This window comes from Zeugodacus cucurbitae, chromosome 5, assembly GCF_028554725.1.
Source record: "Zeugodacus cucurbitae isolate PBARC_wt_2022May chromosome 5, idZeuCucr1.2, whole genome shotgun sequence".
Classification (NCBI taxonomy): Eukaryota; Metazoa; Arthropoda; class Insecta; order Diptera; family Tephritidae; genus Zeugodacus; species Zeugodacus cucurbitae.
The window spans coordinates 37,461,464-37,486,222 of record NC_071670.1 but is presented as its reverse complement, the minus strand read 5'-3'; the positions used below and the strand labels follow the sequence as shown (position 1 = coordinate 37,486,222).

Here is a 24,759-nt window from a genome sequence, read left to right as displayed (position 1 = left end):
TCATGAAAATCAGCAGAGCATTTGTTGCTTTGACCGCGAAATTTTCCAAAAATTAAATGAGTTCCAAATTGATTTCTATTTTACTCTTTGCCGCGCGCATCTATTTTCCTCTCCATATAAATGCATGTATTTGTACCGGGTATCCGCGACCACATCACCAAACACGTGTAATTGCGGTATTACAAAGCGGAAAAGTTTTCGACTTTAGTCGGGTTTAATTTCACTTTTGTGTTTGTATTAGTAGTTAGGTAATATCCGTGAGAAAAGTTTGGTGATGTCAAAAATTTATTTTGTGCTCGTGGAATCGTGGTTCGTGGCAAGAAATTTTTGATATTTCGGGTTTTGAATAGTTAATTGACGTGTGGATATGGGTATGGTTATATTGAAAATATATATTATAATAAAATGAAAGGTGTAGAGAAGTACTTGCATGCCAATCATGTCATCGAATGGAATCAATTAAAACTTCGAAAGGTTTAAGAAATACCGAAATAGCTCAAATTGAAGTGATTTGGGTATAACATTCAAGTAAATAGATTGACAACCGATTTTTATTCAGCACGGAAAATATATTATTATTTTATTTGTAAAATTAATAGACAAGCTGAATTGAAAATTTAAATGAAAAATTATATGAAACAAAGTTTCATATTATAAACATGGTCTAATAGCAAATCTAAAACCGTTAGGAAGAATACAATCAAAAAGGTTGATATTACTAAGGTATCTTGATCTGAGATGAGATCCATATTATTTGGGATGAGTCGCTGAATTACCTGATTATCAGTCTACAGTCATAGAATTGACGTTCTCAGTCAGTTATCTTGGAACAAACAAATAAACTAAAAATAAGAACAACCTTAAAATGAAACGTACGTATGAAAAAGATCTCAATATGTAAATATGCAAAAAAAATGAAACATCTTAGGAAAATGCAATCAAATATTTATAACCATCATGCAGTTATAAACGATAGTATGTAAGGAACCTTTCGACGTTGACTTCATTAAAATGCTCGCGCTCAGAAATAGTCAAATTAAATTAAATTATGCTTCAATTGCTGGTACCAAAGAAGAAGAAGAAGATCTTATCATTGAATTAAAGAGCCTAAAATGGACAGTTTTTTGCTCCGTCTTGTTGCATCGACTTATAGGGTAGTTACATTTAACGATATCGAAGTCCATATATGAAAATAAATGTTATGGAATGGTAGTTGGTTTGTTAAAATGTAGTAAGTTGAAAAAATTATTAAATAAATATAATTCAACCATTCAGAATTCAAAGGAAAATTCATTAGAAAACTTAGTTTCAACGAGAAATATTCACTCCTATTGCGAGTGTAAAATGGCAATAGATAATCGACTCGATTTTCATCGACTGTGAATAATTTTCAATTGCTTATTTGTCGACAGATATTTTTTAGTTCTTAGAATCAAGTTACACAATAGCAAATTAAAATATAATCGACTCAATCGATTGGAGACTATTCAAGTGTCCCTAGCCGACACTCGCAATAGGGGTGATTTATTTTAAAGTCCTCAGATTAGTAGCTATTAGGTATACAAGGGTCAAGCACTTGTCGATTAAATCGATTAAATCGTTTTATATCGATCTTGGACATTTGTGTCAACATTAACCCAACAAAATAATTGTAGAGATCTCTTTGCATCCCAAACTTATAATCAACTGAAAATGTCACTATTTCTCGAGATTTGTGGGAAATTTTGCTTTTCTTTTTTAATTTCAAGAAAAGTGCGGCTGAGGCTCACCGAATCTTGGATACATCAAATATTGATACTCAATAATTTTAATGAGCACTGGCAACGAATTTCTGTTAGTCACACAACATCACTTGGTCTACTGGTCCCATCAATATAAATAAATTTTAGAATTCGTGTTGAGTTTTATACATGAACTTTGTTGAACAGTATTATGAAGATACCCGTACTCCAAAAAATAATCGCTCTATAAGGATTTTGTACTATTACATATTTTATTACATACATACATACATACATGATCAGTTGCATATAATTGCTGTTGGATATTTTCATAGCACTTCACATCGAAAGCTGTTCAAAAAACTTCGATTCATTAACTTTTATTTTTGTGATTTTTTTTCAACACTTTTTCATGTAGTTCGGTGCAGGCTGTTTGATGTAACACAGACACACACATATTGGCAGTTGATATTTGCTACACATTTTGCTGGAGTTGTGGAAAATGCAAGCTTGTCATGCACATGTGAACACATACAAACATACAAAAGTTGGCAAGTGATGTGTGCAGTTGGTTTACTTTGCTTTTTGATTTTTATTTTTGTTTTTTGCCATTTTGTTTTTGCATTTTGGTAACCACAATTTGAAATCGTAGTTCGCCAAAATGTAGGTAACATTTGTATGGGCGGAGTCACTTGGATTTGATTACAAGTGCAGATTACATTGTTTCACTCGATTGAAAATTTAATTGCATTCACTGCTGATGACGTTTCACCAAAGTAAAAGCCGTAGCAGAGGAGAGCAGAGTAGAAAGCGTGTATAGCAAGTGTTCATACGAGTTAACAGCAGCAAGCACATGAGTGCATGGCAAACATGTTAACGAGTGTCTTACAGTAAAAGTTTGAGCAAATACAGAAAAAGCATGAAGAATTAAGTAAAGTAAATCTGGAAAATGCAATTAAATTTTCAGAGCACAAAGCAAACAGTGCACAAATGAAGATATGTGTGTACAAGTGAAATATTTTTCCAAAACTTTTAATTAATGGCGAAAATGAGGTGGAAAGATAATTAAACAACCGCATTGAACAAATGCAGAAAAATAATATTTTGGCTTAAGTCTAGTCCTAAAATAGCAGAAGCATAGCATTTTAATTGGAAACTTACTGAAAATCTCAAACACAATAAGCAGGAGTATGGAACATAGAAAAAAACAAAATGTTCTTAATATATGCAAATGGTCTTACAAGCATATTTGCACAATACAGAGATATTCAGTAGAAACACAACTATTTAAATACATACAATTCTCAATTTGCATACTTTGCCACAAGTGTAATGACAACGTAAAGGGTTCGCAAATGTTTTGAATGCAAATTTTGGCTATCGCCGAACAATTTGCATTTTATTAGAAAACGACAATGGACCACCAACAATTCGCTTGATAGCCAAATGAGATTGTCGCATTGAATTTTAAAATTCGATGGCAAATAAAAATATTTAAATTTACTTTACTTTCCATGCTGCCATTCGCACATGCGATGGTTATTGCTGGCGATAGCAAACGTATAAAATATGTAGAAACAAATTTACCAATGGCACGTTCGTTACGCCTATGATTATGCAAGTAGCACAATTTGTTGGCGAATAAATAAAATAGTTAACGTACTTATGCGCGTAGTGTGCTAAGAAAGGATGAAACCAAAAACTATAAACTATTTTAAATGGAAATCTGTGCCTTTATAGAAACTATTAAGTACTTTGAAGCGACTAATAAAAATGTTACTATAAAAAAAGTAAATTAAATTGGAATATTTATTTAATATATTTAGCATACGATGGATAGATAGAGGTATGATTCAATTTTATATATGTATGTATATGATAGTCAGATTTCTAGGAGATAGTCACAGCAGATTCGTTGGGGACTACTGAGCTAATAAGCTCGGAAAGTAGGGCACCGTGTCCCTATTTCATAGAACTGGGAACGAGCCGCGGCTCACTAAATACTGCGCAATAGGTATATCGATGAAGTTTATACAGTCAGACACAAACTACCTTAGCTGTATGGAGAAAGGCGAGATGGAAACATTAAGGTTTTCCTCTTCCTCTGTCCAGCATTCGTAAGGCTGAGGCTGAATCTATCAGTATTGATATTCAGCTGATTTGAACCATCAACTTATTAAAAAACTATTTATATATATATATATATATTTAACGAATGTTAAGATATACACGAGACTCCTCTATGATTTTTACACTAAAAAATAGCTTGAATATTCTGACAACAATATACTTTTCTACAAAATACGAGCTTCTACCATAGACTTAAGCTTTTATAAGCTATTGGCTTGATATGATTTGTTAACTGTAATGGGAACAGCGCTATCTGCTAATAATATTATACTTGGTAAAACTGATCGTGATCGTTTTAATTTTCATTATAAGTAATGTGGAACTTAAATGTATTTCCATGTAATTCCCAATGTAAATCCCATGAAATATTTTGACGTTATTAACGATAATAGATTGTATATTTAAACGGCTAATTGTTGTTTGATAACCTTATATTCTGTTCCCACAGACACTAATCTGCGTGGTTTAGGTTGTTGAGTAGTTTAACTCACTAAACTGCTGGATTTAACCCGATATCGCTATACAAAAATGACGCATCATACTTCACCGAAGTGATTTGAAGGTGAACTACTCTAAATCCCCCTATGCGACTCTGATTTAGCGCCATCTGTTGGTCACATTTGTTTAACCAGAGCTGATTTTTGCTAGTAGGTGCTGGCTGCTGTTGGCTTTCAGAAGATGAAGAGTACCGATCGTATTATATTTTTAAAATTTATCGATATAATAAATAAATTATTTGGGAAGTAAATCTAATGAATGGCAATACAAAATTAATTCATTTTTATAATAACTCATAATATGTGTTTCCATAGTTTCACAGCAGATACTTTGCTAGCTAACAGTACAGAAACACTCTTTCGTATATGAGTGAAAAACAGCTGATTTATCAATCTCCAACAGCAGTGAGAATAGGGTAGTTTTGTTTTAGTGTAACCTAATCACTTCAATTTTTCGGAACATGATATTATTAATAGGGAAAATAGGTTAGAGCGTCTATAATTTATTATACGCTGGCGATTTAAAAAAATAAGTGACCGAACTGAATTGCATGATGTCGAACATCTGGATTCAAGACTATCCGCTTTATATTTAACTACATCGAATTTCTACATTACTATATTTCCCAAATGTGGTTGTTCACTTGTTTGCGAAGACCAGATGGAGAAGGTACCACCAACTGGCTCCAAACAGCGAGAAGGAAGAACGAATAGCGCGCTGTTGTAAACTCGGCTATAAGTGAGTAAGCGCTGGCTACGTCAGTTAAGAAGAAGTTCTTCATTGTATCATTTAATATCATTTTTGTTGAGATCGAATATGCTACCAAGAAAAGAAATATTCACTATGATTTGAGTGAAAACACTACAATTGTTACTCTCACTAATTTTTGTTTTGCTCATACTATACTATGCACTATACAAATATTTTAGAATTATGCTGTATATAGAAGACACACACTCCATATACTAAAATATTTTCACTTTGCGTAAATAACTGTACTATGGCTTTAAGGTATGTATTTAGATATGAAGCTTACTGTTATTTATTTATGAATATAAATGTTTTTAACCAACACAACAATATATCGTTGTTTTAAATATAAATAAATATATATATCTATATATATATCAACATATGTATATCCAAAAAGACATGCTTGCCGTGACAACAACGGCAGGAACCTCGATAACAAAATGTCACTGAAAATACGCGTGAAAAAGGACGCAGCAAAAATCACTCAACAAACAACAAATTCACTAGTCAATGCTAGGCAAACAACAACAATAAAACTAAACAAAAAAACAAACAGGTCATGCTCACTACAAAATGCGAATTGTTGGAAAACAAGGTGCAACAAAATGTCAAAATTTCGAATTAGGTGAGTGAAATATGTGGAAACAAACATACGTTCACACACACACATCAATAGAAAACACTGCAACAATACGCATTCAACTTTTTCCATGAAATATTTGGTTGTACGCTGCATTTCCGTTTTCGCTTTTCTACTTCAACATTTTGATGTATTCGATTTCATTCATTTTTTTTTTTGTGTGATTTCATCATATCTAACTATTGGGCGAAAAAATGGTGGAAAAAGTAAATAAAGTTGACATTTGCTGCAGTTTAACGGATGTTGGGGAATCATTTTAATTTTACTTCTCTTTTTTTTTTAGAAAGTGAACTGTGTCAAGGACAAAGTGTTATTTATGACACACTATTGATCGAAGCGAGCGGCTATTCAAATCGGTTTTTTTGTGGAAACTGCATACATATGTTGTTATGGTAATAAAACTGCATATGCTGCCTGGCAAAAATACGACGATTTCAGTGTGGAAGTGAATGAGGGAGGTGATGAAGTGCTAAAGTTCAGTCTTTTGTTATAGAATGATAGATAGCTACTACTTTAGACTAGACTAAATAATCAAATAGTTTAAACTCTTTGACTCCAAAGCAAGCTATTTCTAAGTCTTAAGTTCATTTTATCGTCAGCATTTTGTGTAAGAATTTAAAGAAAGATAAGCGATATAAAAATACTTAAATATTTTATATATTATATATATTAGCTGTATATATTACTGCTGACATATTTGGATTTTATTGTTGATATTTTTTTTGGGAAAAACACAAATTTATTTAACGAATAAAATTCACTAATTATATTACTCAAATATACTATATATAGTACTCCTTTATTTCCAACATATCGCCAACGCCCAAAAGTATACTAAATTTCCAATTGATTTATTACAACTTGCAATTTGCTGCACTTAATTGATTTATAGTCTAAAATTGAAATTTATCTTAATTTAACACAAACGTTTTGGAAATATGCTTAACATAGCAGCATGAATGAATGAATTTTTTACAAATACACACACACATACACACACAACTTATAAGTTGTTAATTGAATAGTTCACCGCAAGCAGGCAGACAACCACGAGGCATGTAAGTAAAGACGTCTGCATATATTATGCCCACCTACTATTAAAAACACATAACATAAAGTGCGTAAATTTCGGCATGTGAATTTGCATTTTTAGAATGTTACGTATACGCAGCGGCATACTTTAATTTGAACACACACATTTTTGGTAATAAAAACAAAATTTTATTATTCAACCGCAACTAGAATATGCGTATATACAAAATTCAATTTGCAACTTCTTCAATAAATAATGAACGCTGCAAATAGTAGTAGAAAATTATAAAACTCGCATTTGCATGTGAAGAAAAGATATCGACGCATAAATAGTATGTGCGCAAAAAATAGTAGAAAACCTCAGTAATTGTGTGAAAATATTCAGATAAGAATTTCATTTCTGCATTTTCGACAACAATAGCGGTAAAATAAGATTATTTATTCAGTTCTGATTGGGAGTGTAGAGAGGCGATATTTAGTTAGTGGTGAGAGCGGACATTTTTTGGTTGCCAAGAGGCTAATACAATTAAGTTCAACAATGGAATGGATAAATAAATATAAATAAAAGTATATGCATGTTATGGTAGATGATGTTGGATAGGAGATTAGATAATACGTTTGCATAAGAAAATATAGAATAACAAAAAAGCGATAAAATCTGGTAAGAATACAACAAATATTAGCAATCTCAACTATATTCTGATATCATTCAGCTGCATATTTTAGCCATGCGGACAGCTAGCCATATCGGCTATAGCTGAATCTTTTCCGAATTTATCCAATCTTCTACAAGATTTACCAAAATACAAATGGTATTGAGTTACGTGTTTTCATGACTCTGGTTGGCTACTTACCTCGTTAATATCGATATAATATTAGGTATCTCCCTTCCGCTTTTTAACTCTTTATTCAATGCTTTATAAAAAGTGTTACAGTGATCGCCTTTATTTCAAATATGCGCCGTTTTGTTCGATAATCTTTTTCCATCTAGACGGCAACTTCATAATACCACCCTCGTAGAAGTTTCCCTCCTTATTTGCGAAGAAATCGGACAGCCACTTTTCACAAGCCTCTTTGGAGTTTAACTTTACATCACCAAGAGCGTTTGCCGTGGTAATCACTTGGCGCTATGTCCGGGCTATATGGTGGATGCGATAAAACCTCCCATCCGAGCTCCCGTAGTTTTTGCCAAGCCATCAATGAAGTGTGTAGTCTGGCGTTGTCCTGTTGGAACACTTCTCCCTTTCTGTTGGCCAATTCTGGACGCTTCTGGTCGATCGCCTACTTCAAGCGGTCCAGTTGTTCGCATTAGATGGTAGAATTAAGCGTCTGGTCATATGGGAGCAGCTCATAGTGGATGATACCCATCCAGTCCCACCAAACACACAGCAAAACCTTCCTGGCTGTCAATCCCGGCTTGTCCACTGTTTGGGACGATTCACCAGCCTTTGACCACGACTGTTTTCGCTTGATATTGTCGTATGTGATCCATTTTTCGTCGCCAGTCACCATCCGCTTCAAAATTGGGTCGAGTTCGTTTCGCTTCAGTAGCATATCGCAGGCGTTGATTCGGTCCAAAAGGTTTTTTTGCGTCAAATCATGCGGTACCCAAACATCAAACTTGTTTGTGTATCCAGCCTTCTGCAGATGGTTTAAAATGGTTTGGTGACTAACTCCCACCTCATGGGTGATGTCATGAGATGCCACATGCCGGTCTAACTCGATATCTTCCATGATTTGTTCGGTATTCGTCATCACAGGTCTTCCGCCGTCTGGCTTATCCATTGTGTCGTTTTCACCCGCTCTGAATCGTCGAAACTATTCCTCCCCAGTTCGAAGTGATATAGTACCATCCCCCAAAACACCATTATCTCACGGAACGTTTCTCTAGCAGATTTGCCTTTAACGAAGGAAAACTTTAAAATAGCCGAATTTCGGCGTTAGTGAACTCCATGTTTACACGTCTATCCAAACTAATCATTCATAGCGTCGTTTTGTAGGTTATGACAAGACCTCTCAAAGATGTATAGTATTGTCAGATACGAGCTCTGTAGCGCCTTATACATAGCGGCGAAATTCAAAAGACAAAAAGGCGGAAGGGAGATATTTGCCAACCAAATACAATTTTAGAGAAAAAATAAATATATCTTGAAAGCAAGTATGAAAAGCACATTTCGAATAGACCACCAACAGCTGCAAGTACTGTCCCTGAATGTTACTCTAGAAAATCGATATCAAAGTAGTTTAGAAGCCATAAAAGCTTCATTGGCGAATTTCGAAGGCAAAAACTACAATAAATAAGCTTTAAACACCACAAAATGAAATTAATGCCCACTTAAATACACTAAAAACTATAAATTTAGCTTTAAATACCGACCAAATTCTACTGCCAGACAAGCAAATAAAACCAAAGCAAATATAATTTTTCATATGACTCAACTAGCCTATCATAAATAACACTAAAGAGCCAGATTACAAACACACCAAAGGTTAAAAAAATACCCGTTATCACAAATTGCTGTTAATTTCAGTGAAGCATCAGCAAAAAACACACCAGCAAGCATTAAATACCCAAAATGACCAACTAAACACAATTAAGCCTTTATGGGGACGAAACCTTAAAAACATAAATACCAACATTTAATAATGGCTGCAAGTACAAGTGCATGTGTATGTTTGTGTGTGTAAAGTGGGAGTGTAAAGCTGCTGTTTTATGTGTCATAAATTAATTAATAGCGCTGCATGCTTGTAGATATGCGCACCCACAACAGCAATTCGATAGAGGATGGGTGGCCGGTGCGCATAAAAATGAGTTATCATCGCTTTTGGTATTTTATGTCCTCCGCGGCCTCGGTTATGTTGTGTCCACATTGTGTGCCTGCGTTACGGTATGTTGTCCACCGTATTAATAATAATAATAATAATAATGGCTTTGTATACACAAGTGACCACGCTGGCAGTAGTTTTATTTCAGTTTGGCTTGTTCAAATAGTTCGCAGTCGATAATTTATGGCATTATTCGGCATTCCATAGCAGAAAAAAGGAAATTCATTCGTGAATTTATTTGTGTTCGTTTTTGTTTACTTTTATTTGTTTTTTTGTTGTTTGCTCATAGAACTGGTATCCAGTCGTAATTTGCAGAATGTGATTCACAAAAGAAATTCTTTGCTATGAAATTAAAATTTGCATGATAATGTTATATAGCTTTGATGACAACTGAAGGTAATAAAAATGAAAATTTAATATTTCTACTTTACTTATTATAGAAGAGTTGGAAAGATAATTAAAAGTAGCATACCCCTAAACAAGACTATACCCCCCCAAAATCTATCATCGAATTGGCACAAAAATTTAAATTATCTATTTGTATATTTCACCTAATCTTAACCTACTAAAATTCAATCGCGAAGAATATATGTAAATGCCAAAGGAATGTTTAGATTAAGACTTCTTCATCTCCAATAAGTTTATTCCACACTCAATTAATTGAATAACTCAGATTGAAACACGGTAAATATGCGTATATTTTCTACAGTAGATTCTCGACGAGAAGTCTAATAATATAAGGCTTGATGTATACCACAAACTTGCAGTAGGCAGTTAAGCAAATTATATTATCTTTCAAGCTATATTCCCTTAATTTTTGTCACTAGTCATTTGTAAAAATATTATTTTTAGTCCATACTTCACGAAATACAAAATTCACGGCATCAGCCCATAAACAGAGTTAATGACATTTTAGAAATGTCTCGTCGTGACTTGAAATTCTTGTTATCTCACCTCTAGCTTCGTTATGGCTATTTGGTAGTGTTATTGTACAAAGCCTACCTAAACAATTGTCTTGATTAAATTTCAAAACAATTTTCCACATGATGAGATTGCAAAGAAAGCAATTATCCTTTTTAGAAGAAGCCAAGAATAACAACTTTTGTTGAGAGTGACAATATTGTGGATAAGCTTGACATATGACTACATACATTCGTATATAAGAAGCATGAAAACTCACAAAGAGACATAACAAAGAGAGAGGATTTTGTACTGCACATGCTTAGTTATTATAAGATATATAGTAATGAGTCCGGCTAGACTAGTAGAAGACACATCATTATTTGACAATTTGCATATTTATTAATTTTATGGAAATTAAATTCGGAACTTGGTCACTCCAGTAAGAGAGTTAAAACAAGTTGGTTAGGACTAAAATGAAGTGAGATTCAGATAATTAGCTCAGAAATTAAAGAAAATGTTGACGTTTTCAACGCCGTGAAACCCGTTCCGATTTCTTAGCCTCGATTGTTGTGGGAAAGGCTGGTACTTAGCAATAATTCTTAGTAAGTCGCATTGAAACGTTGTTTTAATGTTAACCTGAACACGTAAAGTGTTGGAGACAGATATTTTAAGGCCGTGCAAAGTATAGTAAAAGGTAAGGTATAGCAATGGGCCAATAAATTGGGAACGAAAAATCGTTTCATTTACCACAATTGAATTCAACGATGTTGTAAATAAAGTACAAACACCTTCTTCTTCAAAAAGCTGACTTCGCTTCCAAATCAATCCATTCAAATTTCCGAAATATAACAGCATATTTGTTGCATAATCAATCCTATTTAAAAACCACTCAAAATCTACTCAGATAGAGTTATAAATGCAATATTATTATAACCGAGGTGAAAACATCTCGCAAAGTCTACGGAGTTATGCTATTAACTGAAAACTTCTGGCTCAATTCTGAAATTTTAATCATTTGTTGTTTGCAGCGACCTCTAGCGCAATGTAAAAGCATTGTCAGTAGTGATGAGCGATATTTCACAACCAGTGATTTTTTCACTGTGATTGAAAAATCACATATAGCAACTACGATCAATTTTTTGTAAATAGCAGTGATTTACAATCGCAATAGCAGTTCGGTAATTTGAGTTCGATCACAGTAGCTATAGAGAAATTCAGTGCTTTTGTTCGATCACAGTACATATAGCAGTTCTGTAATTCTAATTCGATCACTGTAGCAACAACAGTTCAGTAATTCTAATTCGATCAGAATTGAGCTGTAAACTAATAGCGTTTTTAGACAATCAAATTAATTGATGAATTAAAATTTTTATTGAGAAACCCTTTTTTGCCTTTTATACTGCCAGCTATATGATAACCGATCAGTAGATATACATTTTTGTTTTTGCTTTTCATAAGTTGGTAAGTTTCATCAGTTGATTAATATTTTTAGCAGCGACATCTACTGTAGCTTTTTTATCAAAAAATTCAGCCAAGCGCAGACAAAGAACGTATATCGTACGAGTTTGTCGCAGAGTTCCATTTCATTTTTAAGTCGATTAAAATTCAATTGAAAATAAATGTTGATTTTATTTTGTTTGTATGGTAAATCGATCGAGCAGAGGCCGGATAATTGATCAATTAGCTCCTGTCTAAAAACGCAATAAGGCTTATATTTTATAATGCACTCAAGTCATCACTTGCCACTCAGGTTTTATTTTTCAAATCTTAAATAGAAGATTTATTTTGAAAATACAATAAAAATAAAATTTTAATATTATGAGATTTTGGTTTATAGGGCAATGCTTTTAGCCATTTTTGGTCTGTTAAATTAAGCTAAAACCAAATGAAAGTAATTGTCTCGATACACAAAATTATTATTAATGGCATTAAAAAGGATATTAATGAGCAAGCGCCGCAAATATAAAAAATCTACTTTCATACAACTTTAATTTAGTTTTTTAACAAATTCAGCGTCTAATTCAATTAACATAAATTTTTAATTGATGCAACTAATATCAATTATCACATTATTTATGGAGCAATTATTAAATACCAAAACTTATGCGAAAAAATGCAGAGATCATACTCGATTCATGAAATTATGAATATTAAAACGTATTTGCAGGCATAAATAAACACAAAATGGTACTTATATAATATATTTATATTAAATACATATATACATATATACATATGTGACATATATGACACTTACATATATACAAAATAATCCTTGTATAAATAACGCAATAAAGTCAAGCATGGAATTTGGTTATATTAGTGATTTTAATGCTCTTTGCTCATGAAGCAAAAGCAAAAACCAAAACAAAAAACGAAGCACTTTACGCATAACTCCATATCAGCTTCTAATGCGCTTAAATTAATAGAAAGGGATCTTCTGTGGCGTAACATTTTTGTGCTGATATGAAAATGAGCATAAAAATTATTCAAGCCATACATTATCCTATTAGCACATACCAGTTAATAACGTGCGTGTAATTAATTTTTAGTGAGCATGTGTAAGTGAAACGACACACACACACACACACAAACACTTAGCAAACAGTTAGGATAAAGCAAAAAGTAAAGGAAAAAATGCCAAGCCAATAATAGCCCACTGACAGTTTTTGTTGTATTTGTTTTGGTTTTTTCCCTTCGGCACACTCATTTGCAGGTCAATTGGAAAAGGCATCGAAAAGGTTGATATGCGGAAAAATGTGTCGACAATGAAACAAAAAAAGAAAAAAACAAAAAAAGCTCTCTAAGTAAGATTGAGTGCGTGCTTTCATGTGTGTCCTCTTACAAGCACATGCCTAATACACACTTATTGAGGTACACACATATATATATAATGCCAGTTACATTTGCGCACACGTGTTAAGAGTTTTTGTGGTTGAGTGCCCACTCATGTGCTCTCTACTTAGTCCACTGTAGGCGCTCTTGTTGGCCCTTCGATTGCAGGCAACAGACAGACAGACAGAATACATAAAAACCGCTATTTATGGGTATTAGAACAAGAGGAGATCTAAAGAAATCACAATTCTGACACAAACTGCAGATGGCAAACACACACAGACACACAGACCAACAAATTGGTTACACGTCGGCAATCATTTGCTTGCGCATGTGTGCCTTTTCCGTTTTTGTTTTTTCTCCAGAATCACTTGCAATACCGCAAAATTTTGTGCCAGTACTGTGCTGTCGAATCGAATAAATTAAAAAGAAAATGTAGAAATGGAAGAGTGAAAGCACTAATTTTTTTGTAGAAATTAGTAGAAATCAGCTTAACTGTGTGTGGCAGCAAAGTGGCAGACGGTGTTTTGGAGACTCTACTGGCAAACATATTTTTATAATATGTGTGGCTGTTTTAGATTTGTATGATAATCCCAGCAAGAAAACTGAATTGCTTCAAATTGACTCTATTCTGCTCCGAATAGCACTAGTTATGGCATTCTAGTGGCTTGAAATTACCTGTAAGCCGCACTAAATCTTTTTTGTAGTCCTAAGCCGAAGTACGAAACGCTTCATATTACGTTTATGACGGATGTTGTCACGGACGTTTAAGCTTATGTCCTCACAGCTTAAAGCTTCTCAAGTAGTCTTTCAAAACACTTCAAGCCAATAATGATATCAATTATCAAGTAATTTGATAACTCCATCCTTAATAAGTCACTGCCAAATTTGAGAAGAACATTCAACTGATCCCTTTCATAAACATGTCAGTTCCGTCCCCATTTATGTTCTAACCTTGTGCTCAATTAGCCGGCCTCTGCTCGATTAAAACGCTTATTAAAATCGATTTATTATACAGAATAAAAATCTACATTAATTTTTAATTGAATTTTAATCGACTTGAAAATGAAATGCAACTCTGCGACAAAGACCGTATTTGTAATTTTATATACGTTCTTTGTCTGCGATTGGCTGTATAAAAAAGCCACGGTAGATATCATAAACTCAATCTACCGATTCAGAACAACGAAATACCTATTTCATCAACAACGAAGGGAAAACGGTGTTGAGGGACTTCAGTATTAAACACCTCGAAAACAAAAAGTTAACTAACCAACAAGGGACTGACAGTGAAAAGTAATTACCTAAAGGGTTTATATGGATTTCACGGCTTCAAAAAAATCGATTTTGTCGGTCTTCATTTAGCTCTAGAACATCTAAAACAGTTCAAATTGATCCGAATAATAGTTTTGGAGATACGGTTTGATTTACGGAAGAAGTAGCTTTACTGACACTCAAAACTTTAAATGTATAGTATTTTTCTCAAAACCGTTTTTTCAAATTCAATTCTTAACACTCCTTCGATCTTGATGAATTTTTAGATAGGTTTTTACAATACAATTTACATCGATTTGGCCGAGAGGTTTTCCTATTCAACTCCAAAAAAATCTACAATATCTAATTTTCATTAACAGTAACGATAACAAGAGCCGAATAGGGCCTTATTTGAGTGGTTTTTGACTGATATGACTCAATTGGGAAATAAGGAAAGAGGTCTCGTGCTGAATATTACACAATTCCAATTAAAAGGGGGCCGATTATTATAATAAACTACAAAAAAATTATTTATTGTGCTTATTGCGAAAATTCTCCTGACTAAATATTTGGAATTATTATTACAAAATCAAAATCATTACTTGATATGAGAATTAATTAAAAAAAATCACAGCTTTATCATTTTCATATTGCAAACGCCCACACACTTTCTAGTACAAATCAGATTTCTAACTAACCACAAAAAATGTCACTGTGATCCTCCATTATACATAAATATGAATAGGTTTTTGATTTATGCAATACAAATATAGATTTGCAATCCGCATTTGAAGAGCCAAAAAAATATTGCGCTTCATTGCGACGATTACAGGCGCAGACACTCAAACGGAATTTCCACTCAACAAAAATTGCTTTTTAACCACAAAGCTTTATACAGACGTACGAATGTACGCTATTGATTAATCTTAGGCCCCTCGTACTAACCGAAATACACACGCAAACTGTCAATAGCTGGCGTTGCCACCTCTCCCATTCTCGCTGTCGGTCGGTTGGGGGCTTCTGTTTGCATGCATTAAGTTCATCAAAGATTCACCTCAGTGAACCAATTTCCAGCACTTAAATGTGGCGCATAAATTTACCGCACAAACTGCCTATCAATAACGGTATTTGTTGGTATGTATGCAAGTATATCGGTGTATAAATTTTGTGCTTGTAAAAATTTGAGTGCATATACATACATACATCCACATATATTGATGAGTGTTCGCTCTGATAGATACGTAGCTGGCACCTACTCATTTTTCATTTGTGCCCCAGACAGGTAGCCACTTCAAAAGTGATTTGAGAGAATGGAAAAGTGTATCAAGTGGTAGCAGCAAATAGCTTCGTCAAAGTTGAATGAATGCAAGTGGCTTATTGAGAGCTTTGAACTCACTGGAGTGGAGTACTGACAGAGGAATTAAAAATATCGTTGGTGTGGCAGCAATGTTCGAATATAGCTATGTAGCTAATATGGCTTGTGATTATAAATATATTTATAGCCAGAGGCAGTACTCGTGGACTAAAAGGACTAGAAGGCTATTGGAATATTGTGCATCAAATGGAGTTTGTAATAGCTCTAAGGCACTAAAATACTCGACAGATACAGTAAAGTTGATAGTTGACATAGTTAATTTCTTTTCATTATAAATCGAAATAAGAAGTCGTAAAGAGCAGTTAGAAAAAAAAAACGAAAAACTAACCTCTAATAAAGAAGATTTGATTTGGCCATCCTCGAGAATTCAAAAATTGTTTGCAAGTATTTCTAAATCTAAACAATGTAATATCTACCCTAATATTAGGTATATAGGAGATAGATGAAGTTATGTCCCGATTTTACTCATTTTTGGCACGGAGACATATTATTAGAAGAAAAATATTCCCTCCGAATTTCTTCAAAATATCTGAGAGACTTATCTATATTTCGGTAAAAAAGCACTGAGGTCCTCATATTCAATATATAGGGTCTTGAAAACTTATGGACCGATTTCGAAGATTTTTAGAAGGGCGATGACACTATTTAAATCCAGTATTTTTGCAAAGTTCTGTTCCGATATCTTCACTAGTACTAACTTTATATATTGTAAAGTAAACTATTCAGACCGACTTCAGAGTTCTGGTATATGTGAAGTAGGCGTGATTGTGAACTGATTTAGACTATTTTCATTGGAAAGCTAGCTTAAAATTATGTTCTTGTAATGAAATTTAAGGTTTCTGTTCGTTTTCCTTACTGAACTAAAGCATTTTTAGTAGTTTTCAACATAACCTTTGTATGGGCGTGGTTATAATCCGATTTCCTCCATTTTTGGACTGTATAAGGTAGTACCTAAAAGAAACGACTCTTAAGGGGCGGGGCCACGCCGACTTCCTCAAACAAATTACATCCACATATGCCTCTTCATAGTGCGATCCTTCATACTAAATTTTATTTCCATAGCTTTATTTTTGGCATTTTATGGGTTTTCGGTTTTCGCCATTTTGTGGGTGTGGCAGTAGTCCAATTACGCCCATCTGCGAACTTAACCTTCTTATGGTGCCAAGAAATACGTCTTCCAGGTTTCATCAAGATATCTCAATTTTTACTCAAGTCACTGCTTGCACGGACGGACAGACAGAATCCGGATTTGAACTTTACTTTACAACCGTTATGTGAATAAAACTATAATACTCTCGTAACAACTTTGTTGCGAGAGTATAAAGATTCAAATTGATTGCTCTAATGCTCTAAGATAATCTTTTATAGTTAGTTAGACAGTAACGAGCACCTCGTAAGATGACTGAAATCCGAAGCAGGAATGCTTGTGTGCTAAATATTAATACTTCAAAAGTACGAACTATATAGGTATGTTAGAAAATCTGCGAAATGAGATCTATTACTGTTTCGATGAATACAAGTTTTAGGACAAATTTCCGATAATTAGCCTTCGTATTCGAATTGGTGTGGCTCGTAGAACCCTAAAGAAGCACCGAAGCGACCAAGTGAATTATTTTATTATTCATAATGCATTCGTTTTCAACCAAAACGAATTTTTCAGCAAGACATGTAATTACAATAAATAAATATCCCCAATTTAATACACAATGCCAAGTAAAAATATTGATTGCGTGTCTGAAATAATTTCTGTGACAAACTAAAATTAACCAGCATATCATGCTTTGTGGCTGAAGAGACATTTTAATACACTCGTATATGTAGAAATAACTAACTGCTCAACTGTGCTGAAAGTGTACGCGTGAATATACGACTCCTCAGACATTAAAAATGTATATCTAGTATATTTGACACACGCCCACATACGCCTGCTCGTTCATTGTCAGCGACAGTTGCTTCGAGCTGTCACATATGAATGCTGCAAGTGACACTTCTGTCATTGATTCATCAAAATGCTACGCAACACCAGTATGTGTCACATATACATATGAATAATATAAATATAAAAATGTAAATGCTAAATCCTTCATAGCTAAGTATATATATGTGTATGCATTACACATACCAACAAACTTGACAGCAATTTATTTTAGCACATCATGCCTTCACATAGCACAACACAGCAGGCTCGACACTTCATTTGTTTGCCTCGACGCTGTCGTTCGGTTCATTCACCGAGAAAATCTTATCACTACGCTCTCACCCTCTGCCATTTCAATATCCTGACTTGCTGCTCGAACCAACTTTACTGCTTGTTGTCGGTGTTGTTGTTGTTGTCATGGCAAAGTGTTTATTAATAATGTGCAAGTAGCTGCTTCCGGCAAGGCAGGAACTTAATCGCACATGCAAACACTTGTAGCGGAATTGCCGCTGCACACATGCGGGTTAATTATGTGCGGTATATTTGTATATGTATATATGTATGTATGTGTCTGTTTATATATATATGTTTGTATTGGTGTTTGACAAAGCCAATGAGTTGCGCTTTAAGGCACACTCGCACACCGACGCCATAAATGCTCTATATTTAAGTGCGTGTGTGTGCTATTAAACTGCGTATTTACTAACAACAACAGCAACAACTGTCAACATTCACTCTATTTCTGCATTTTCAATATATTTCCACCAATTTTTTTTTGGTTTATTTGCGGCGTACTCAACACTTGTCGCCAACTCATTCCATGACTTTCATCAAGTTATTGCTAGTTTCGGCGGCTCTTCATTTCGTAACGGAAATACACGTCTATCGACTACGTAGGCAGCAACATTTTGGCGACATAACACGCACACACATACATAACTACAAGTACATGTGTTGCATAAGCATGTTTCATCACTTGCCATTCTATATACAAACATATATATATATATATATGTGGCATCTACTTAATAACCAATTTTCGTACACTAACTTTTAGGTTGTGACACAAACTTAGCGCAAAATACTTATTTACGTTTACGTATAGACGTATGTTTTTGCGCAATTAACTGGTAACATATTGCCGACATAACGTCATAATATTTTCGGCAACATTTGTTAAATGTTTGTCATCGCTGAAACTTGCGGCCAAACTTTCGTGACTTACTGAAGAAATATTCGCGTACGTTTCAACACAACACAACATAGTATGACGTAAACTTAATGCATAGTCTCATATTTATTTATAAACTACAATATATACATACATATATATTTATATGTACTCAGTACCACAACTATATAAATTTGTGAACCACTAAGGAAATGGCTTGCGACTTTTACTTTCTGGTTCAGCCAAGCAAAAATATATTAACAACATAATGAAATCATCAAAAATCATACACTTTGGTCTTACATCCAAACACCAATTCCCACTCACACCATCCGCGAATGCACATTATGACTTAAAAAGAAAAATGAATTCGTAAATTGGATACGTGATGTGTAACACATAATGAACCGAGATGTTTACAAACGGATATAGCAAATATTGCTCCAGTCGCTTATATTTTATTAATATTGTTTATTTTTGAACATTGGAGTGTTATTTGAAAAGGACCAAAAATTAATTATGTTTTTATAAGCGAGTCATGAAATACATGGGTAGCAGAAGAAATCGCAAATCAAAATATTGGATACACCCCTGAATAAGATGCTAAACTTATAAGGATAGGTGTTGTATATGGCTCTTCTAAAATCAACCGGTTATGTAGGAAATCATATTTGTTATATGGAAACTTCGGAATGACCTCATCTTTTTTCATTTAATGATTTAAATTTATGTGATGTATGCGAGGTAAATCTATCAAATAGATAGATCTCGGCTATTAATACCACTTTTTGTATAAGTTTTTTTAAACTGTTTAACGAGTTTTACATAAATATATGCCATCAGATTAAAGCCAATAGATATAATATATTTATTTCATTTTTGGAAGAATCTTCTCAAATATTGACCCTAACAAAATATTCAAAATATATATTGTTTAAGTATGTAAAATAAGATGAACTATTCAAAGGAACTTTATATGGAATGTGATTAAGAGCTGACTACCACACCATGCTATGCACTGAGAGTAGTGCAGAAAAAGTGTGAAATAACCAACTCTTATAGTGATGAATCATGTGGTTTATTAGTAAGTATATAGTGGAATGCAACCTTTTTTTCATATTAACTTTTAAATTATATATTTTCTAATAATGTGTGATTATCAGCCTTTTGGAAGTTTTATAGGAGTTCATTGTTTGGAATAGGCAAAATTTATTGATGTATCTTATATGACATATTCACACCGTTGAAAAATATTGTTGGCTCATAATCTACTATCTAAAAGAATCACTAAACTAGATATGGAAAAATTAAAAGATTTTTATTAATCTGTTTATTAACTCTAGTACGCGTTCTTATATAAATTGTCAAAGCTTTTGAGATCTGCTCGATCATTTGAATTTTAACGATTAATCATTACGGAGCAAGTCACTTTGCCTTCAATATTTTCTTCAATATCCAAAAGTTATGCCAGTGGTCATCAGCACTGATTGCGTATTGCTGTAAATCGATCATTGGACTATATATAGAGGATCCTAGCTATTCAATAACAATACACTCCTAAAGTAGTGTATTCCTTACTTTCTTGTACGACTATGTACGACTATACGAGCTTTACATTAATGTAACCGGAATATTTTAAGTTTAGAAGACTAAACTCAATTTCTACGTATAGTAAAGTCAAATTAGTTTTGCCGAAAATACAATTATAATGGAATTAATAATAAAAGGGAATTTCTTATTTTGTAAGGAAAATTTGAAAATGAAAATAATTTAATTATTACCTTATAACTTTTCACAGTAAGAGACTTTTGATGGCAGCTAAATTAGTGTCGATTTAATTACCTGAAAATAAATTGAAAATAGTTATTTTAAAACAATGTATTTATTATGAATTCTATTATAATAGACAATATATTTATGATCAATATGAAATCTTTGAAATCTTATTTTTTTTGTTGCTCACACTTTATCCTACACACACAAAAATTCTTATTTACAAAGAAACTATCATATTTCATATCCCATCAGCTTACTCTGACCATACATGCTCCACTTCTTTATAAAATCTCTCATGCAAAAATTCGATTACTCACTAATTTGAAATTAATTATTTAGGATTTCTGAAATGTTAGAGAATTTTTAATAGACCATAGGCATTAGGCTCAGCTCTGACTCGTCCTTCTGGTCGAAGTTAATTGGAAGAGATCTAGTTAGCTCTTCGTAGTTTGCTATAGAATAAGATTAAAAATACAACCAAATCAGAAACCACCTTCTCACCATTACCATTCCGTCCACGCTTACATCAAGGCGTTTGATTAGTTGAAATGCTCTGACTCGACCTTTGCAGCCATAGAACCGAACTTATCTTAACCTTATTTAACCTCTGACTCGACCTTTTATATATCTTACACCTTTTACCAAAACAAAAACTCATAATTAGATAATAATATTTCGTATTTTTAAATACAACCCTGAAACATACATATATGTCTGCACATGTTTATATTTTTGTAATCAAAACATTTGTCGATTTGTCAAAAAGAATTTCACAAAAAAATATCAATTGTTACAAAAATGCCACAAGATTTTCAATTACTGCCGAAGATTATCAATGGTGCCGTTGGCTCTATGACCGGTGTTGCCTGTGTCTATCCGCTGGACTTCGTGAAGACACGGCTGCAGAATCAGCAAATCGGACCAAATGGTGAAAAGCAGTATGCCAGCATAGCAGATTGCTTTCGCAAATCCATACGCAACGAGGGCATACTGGGGATGTATCGCGGCATAAGCGTAATTTTCCTGCTTGTCACGCCGGAGAAGGCCGTCAAACTGGCAGCCAATGACTATTTTCGCTTTCATCTTACTCAACCCGATGGTTCACTGCCAATACCACACCAGATGTTAGCCGGCGCCGCAGCTGGTTGCTTTCAAGTGCTCGTCGCCACACCAATGGAGTTTATCAAAATCCAGCTGCAAGATGCGGGACGTGTGGCCAAAGAGGGTCGTGTAACGGAACCCATTACAGCCAGAAGTATATTTTTGAAAATGTATCGTGAGCGCGGTATCTTCGGTTTGTATCGTGGCATTGCGCCGACTGCCTTTCGCGATATAATATTTTCACTCATCTACTTTCCGCTATTCGCTGGCTTGAATGCTATGGGACCGCGTAAAGCCAACTCTGAGGATGCTGTGCCGTGGGTCTCATTTTTGGGTGGTTTGATTTCAGGTTGTACTTCTGCGTTCGCAGTAACACCGTTCGATGTGGTGAAAACACGTTTGCAAGCACTCAAGAAGCGCGCCGGGGAACAAGAATTTCATGGCATTATGGATTGTTTTGTGAAAACGTTTCGAAACGAAGGTATTACTGCTCTATTCAAGGGAGGACTGTGTCGTATTATGGTCATATCGCCAATGTATGGTATTGTGCAGGTCATTTACTTCTTGGGTGTGGGAGAGGCGATATGCGATAAATTATTTAATTGATCTGTGCTATGATAGCGATGTTCGCAAATGTCTGAATCAAAGTTTTTGTGTTTGTTCGTGAATAAAGCATATACTATATAGAATTCTGTATTTTTAAATACTGATTCTTAATTAACATCTATAAATGTACTAAGATACAAGCAGGAAATTGGTATCAGTTATATCGAAAAAATGTTAAAGGAAGAGTTTCCTAGTTGTCTAATATGGGCTAAAGCTACAGTTATTTTAATAAAACGTATGCTATTTGACAAAAATTTACTACTAAGCCAAGACTTGGTTTGATGAACATTATTTGGACTCTGCACTCGGAAAACCAGCTGACCAACCGAAAAATCAGAAAAGTCCACAAAAGAGTTTTTGGTAACCGAAAAGTGAAGTTTTATTTGTATGAGTTGTAGCATTTGCATATGCGAAAGCTTTGTTCAAAGTGAGTGTTGTGGGAGCTCACAATCAACCAAAAACAATGATTCAATGAAACAATGAAGGATTGGATGAAACAATGGAAAACATGCATTGAGCTTAGAATTTCTTCGGCACCGCATCGAATTCTCCAGAAAGAAATGCTCACTGGACAGGAAAATACTTTTGTATGGTAGTCTATGGACTTTACACCCCAACTGTTAGCAGCAATGAAAAAAACACTAGTAACAACAAGTAAGGAAAGGCTAAGTTCGTGTACAAACGATCATTTTATACTCTCGCAATTTATTGATATAGTTTTATTAAGATAACACACAATTTGACCCACATATTCGGCATAAAGTTCACTAAAGTAACGAAAATCAGCATATATAGTATATGAGGGGTGAAGTAATTCATGAACCGATCTCACATATTTTCATCACCAAAGTACACTACATCCAAGATTATACGATCACTTAATTTGGCTAAGACATTTCACGTATTAACCGATTTATAAAGTATAAAGCCCACCGTATTTTAGAAAACCCTACAATTAGGTATATGCGAGCTAGGGGAAGTAATGTCCGATTTTAATCATTTATGGTACAGAGACTATTTGAAGAAAATTATTATCTCTGAATTAAATTAAAATATCTGAGATATTTACCGATATTTTCGATGAAAAATAACCCTTAGACACTGAGTTCTTTATATTCGATATCCCAAGCCCGGATAAATGCTATCGATATCCGATATCCAGTAGTAGTCCGATTCCGACAATTTTTCCACAAGTGATACCTCATCTCAAATACAGTAATTATACAAAGTTTCATTCCGCTATCTTCATTGGTTCCTAATGTATATATTATAAAGTGAAGGAAGTAGTCGTGGTTGTGAACCGATTTCCCCCCATTTTTCAAAAAAAAAAAAATGAAATGAAGAAAATATTATATACCGAATTTCATTGAAATCGGTGGAGTTCCTGAGATATGGTTTTTGAGCCATAAGTGGACACCAAGCCCATTTTCCATTTCTTAAAAAAGTCTGTGTGCAGCTTCCTTCTGCCATTTCTTCTGTAAAATTTGGTATTTCTGCTGTTTTTCATTAGTAAGTTAACTTTCAACATAACCTTTGTATGAGAGGTGGGCGTGGTTATTATCTGCTTTCAACTATTTTCAAGGTGTGTGATGGGGTATGTAAGAGAAACTATTGCAGAAAGTTTGGTTTATAAATCTTTATATACAAAAAATCTGCTTGGGGCGGGGCCACGCTCACTAATCCCCTTCCTAATGCGAACCTTTGTACCAAATTTTTGTATAGGTTGATTTATGGGAGATCCGGTTTTTAACTCGTCTCTTCATCCCGATAATTTTGATATATTTAATCCCATATTTAACTTATTTAATCTTAGTCATCAGTCGAAACCAATATGTGTTTTTATAAAAAACGGGACACGATTCGAACCCTAGAATCTATGTACGGACCATTCGATAAAGTAAAATCCAAATTTCTAATTTTCGATCAAACTTCGCTAAGATAGCATAAAATTTATCAGTTGCTATTCCAAATCAATGCTTATCTTTGCCTTTGATATAAGGGGACCAATATAATTTAGAGTTATAAACACAGGAGAATGTGAGGAAATGTAAGTACAGTAAAACTTGTAAATTTGGACACTTACTCAAACTGGACAAAATGTTATGTACCAACATAATATAGTATAAACAATCATTTCTTCATAACATGGCACTTATGTAACTTGGACAAAAAGTGCTGAACCGCAGGTGTCCAGCATAGACAGGTTTTACTGTATATGCA

At 33.9% G+C, this 24,759-nt stretch overlaps 2 protein-coding genes across 8 annotated transcripts in view; one reads left to right on the top strand and one right to left on the bottom strand.

Moving 5' to 3' along the window:
• The window catches only part of Lac_4 (Lachesin), a 398,804-nt gene that overhangs the window by 200,363 nt on the left and 173,682 nt on the right, over positions 1–24,759 (bottom strand). Inside the window, exon 1 of one of the 7 annotated variants that reach the window (XM_054230635.1) lies at positions 20,838–20,889. The exons of the other annotated variants lie outside the window; for them this stretch is intronic. The gene's annotated coding sequence lies outside the window, so the exon portion shown is untranslated. Of the gene's footprint in view, positions 1–20,837; positions 20,890–24,759 lie in introns of those variants that run through there. 7 annotated transcript variants of the gene reach the window in all.
• Positions 21,538–22,606, top strand: LOC105211966 (mitochondrial glutamate carrier 1-like). Its single transcript, XM_054230636.1, has one exon. The coding sequence runs from the start codon at positions 21,631–21,633 to the stop codon at positions 22,537–22,539; it is 909 nt and encodes a 302-aa protein (XP_054086611.1). The 5' UTR covers positions 21,538–21,630; the 3' UTR covers positions 22,540–22,606.

Excerpts from the sequence above, each read along its gene's own strand:
- LOC105211966 (XM_054230636.1), top strand. The coding sequence starts at position 21,631 with ATGCCACAAGATTTTCAATTACTGCCGAAGATTATCAATGGTGCCGTT.